Source organism: Primulina huaijiensis, chromosome 6, assembly GCF_012295235.1.
Source record: "Primulina huaijiensis isolate GDHJ02 chromosome 6, ASM1229523v2, whole genome shotgun sequence".
In the NCBI taxonomy this organism is placed as follows: domain Eukaryota; kingdom Viridiplantae; phylum Streptophyta; class Magnoliopsida; order Lamiales; family Gesneriaceae; genus Primulina; species Primulina huaijiensis.
The window spans coordinates 348,186-350,906 of record NC_133311.1 but is presented as its reverse complement, the minus strand read 5'-3'; the positions used below and the strand labels follow the sequence as shown (position 1 = coordinate 350,906).

The 2,721-nt window shown below is 34.5% G+C and overlaps 1 protein-coding gene across 1 annotated transcript in view; it reads right to left on the bottom strand.

Annotated features, from left to right (window-relative positions):
• The window catches only part of LOC140978901 (uncharacterized), a 7,491-nt gene extending 4,808 nt beyond the window's left edge, over nucleotides 1-2,683 (bottom strand). The window contains exon 1 of the mRNA XM_073444140.1: nucleotides 2,563-2,683. Within this exon, the coding sequence (XP_073300241.1) occupies nucleotides 2,563-2,683 (121 nt within the window). The remainder of the gene's footprint in view (nucleotides 1-2,562) is intronic.
• Between the last annotated feature and the right edge of the window lie 38 nt (nucleotides 2,684-2,721).

Sequence of the window (2,721 nt, the reverse complement as noted above, 5' to 3'; positions counted from 1 at the left end):
AATGATCACAAAATAGAGAATGATGTTCCTGAAGAAACACATGATGATGAAAATGTTTTGTCAGAACCACAAACTGACGAGAATCATGAAATCTCTATCAATTATATTAATACTGGAAAAATATGGAACCGAAAAGATATAGAAGAAATTGATGATATATTTTCTTATAATGTGGCAATCGACATCATAAATGATAATGAAGATCATGAACCAAAATCTTTTGGTGAATGTAAAAATCGGCAGGATTGGATAAAATGGAAAGATGCCATCCAGGTTGAATTAATTCGCTAAATAAACGTAATGTTTTTGGACATATAGTCCTTACACCTGAAGGTGTAAAACCTGTTGGATACAAATGGGTTTTTATTCGAAAACGAAATGAGAAAAATGAAATAGTAAGATATAAAGCTCGACTTGTTGCACAAGGTTTTTCTCAAAGGCCTGGAATTGATTATGAAGAAACGTATTCTCCCGTGATGGATGCAATTACGTTTCGATATTTGATTAGCTTGGCAGTATCTGAAAATTTAGAAATGCGTCTTATGGATGTTGTTACAGCTTACTTATATGGATAACTTGATAGTAATATGTATATGAAAATCCCTGAAGGATTTAAGATACCCGAAGCACAAAGTTCAAAGCCCAGATAATGTTATTTTGTGAAATTACAAAGATCATTATATGGGTTAAAGCAATCCGGTCGAATGTGGTATAATCGGTAAAGTGATCATTTGATGAAAAAGGGATATGTAAATAATTCAATATGCCCTTGTGTTTTCATTAAGAAAACAACATCCGGATGCGTAATTATTCCTGTATATGTTGATGATTTAAACATCATTAGAACGAATAATGAAATTCATGAAGTTGTGTCATACTTGAAGGAAGAATTTGAAATGAAGGATCTTGGAAAAACCAAGTATTGTCTGGGTTTACAAATTGAACAAAAAGAATGTGGAATATTTGTTCACCAGACAAATTATACAGAAAAGATCCTTAAACGTTTTAATATGGATAAATCAAATCCTTTAAGTACTCCAATGGTTGTTAGATCATTAAACATAGAAAAGGATCCATTTCGTCCATGTGAAGATGATGAAGATATTCTTGGTCCAGAAGTACCATATTTAAGTGCTATCGGTGCCCTTATGTATCTTACAAATTGTACAAGGCCTGATATATCTTTTGCCGTAAATTTATTGGCAAGATTTAGCACATATCCAACAAAGAGACACTGGAACGGAATTAAACATATATTCCGTTATCTACGAGGAACGACAGACTTGGGACTTTTGTATTCAAAAGATGCTAATCCAAGTATAATTGGTTATGCCGATGCTGGATACTTATCTGATCCACACAAGGCACGTTCCCAAACTGGATATGTATTTACTCGTGGAGGCACTGCAATTTCTTGGCGTTCACAGAAACAAACGCTCGTAACAACTTCATCAAATCATGCCGAGATTATTGCACTACATGAAGCAAGCCGTCAATGTGTGTGGTTAAAATCAATGACCCAACATATCCAAATCTCATGCGGATTATCATTCGACGAGAAGCCTGTGATACTATATGAAGATAATGCTGCATGTGTTGCTCAAATGAAAGAAGGATACATAAAAAGCGACAGAACTAAACATATTCCTCTTAAGTTCTTCGCATTCACCAAAGAGCTTGAGAAGAATAAATGTATTGATGTTCGTCACATTCAATCAAGTGAAAACTCATCAGATCTCTTCACAAAGGTACTTCCTACGACAATATTCAGAAAGCACATATATAATATTGGGATGCGCAATCTACGAAATTTGTGAAGAATTGTTCGTATCAACATGAGGGGGAGTTTACGTGACTGCACTCTTTTTCCCTTACTATGGTTTTTATCCCAATGGGTTTTTCCTAGTAAGGTTTTTAATGAGATGATTGATGTCAAAGCTGAGGAGTTTATTGCAAAGTTTTACGAGCAAATTCGAATTCAAAACACCTCCAATCCCGCGAGAAAACTTTAACATGGGAAGGTAAAATAAATGTTTTGCGAGTTTGAGGTTGCTTTCTTCATCCACAAATTCTGAGGTGGTTTTATTATCGATTGATCATAGCTGATTAAAGGTGATTCAACGGTTCAAAATTTCTATTGGAGAAACATCTATCGACATTCCCAGCTTTGGCTTTAGCTTTGTTCTTTCAATACATGTGATTCATTTTTCGTTTGTTGGGATTCATGTAATACTAATGACTGTTAATTAGCATACAATTAGTTTGGAGAGGATTCAATAAAGTCCATGTTTTGTGTAGCCAAATATATTAAATTTTCATTTTTCTGTTATTCTGTATGTAGGTAGGAATTGCACGAACAAATCAACCAACATTTATATATCGAAATTTCATAGTTTAAAAAAGAAACAAGCGTACGAGTACACTAGAATCTGATCATACAAACGATCAAATAATATATGTGAAACTAAAGAATCTCTGATGAATCCTAGTATCCATGGATGATTAAAGAGCACTTTTTCTTCATCCAACGAATCCCATTTCCGACAGAAGCCTTAAATTTACCTTGGATACTGTACACTTTGTACGAAGCTATTCGCTTCTGGCGTTTGACATCTGGATCACTGAATCCCCATTGCTTAGATGTAGACATAGCCTCCCTCTCCCAGGTGCCTCTGTTCTTCATGTTATGATCTCAGAGGATTCCTCCAAGACTTTATATAT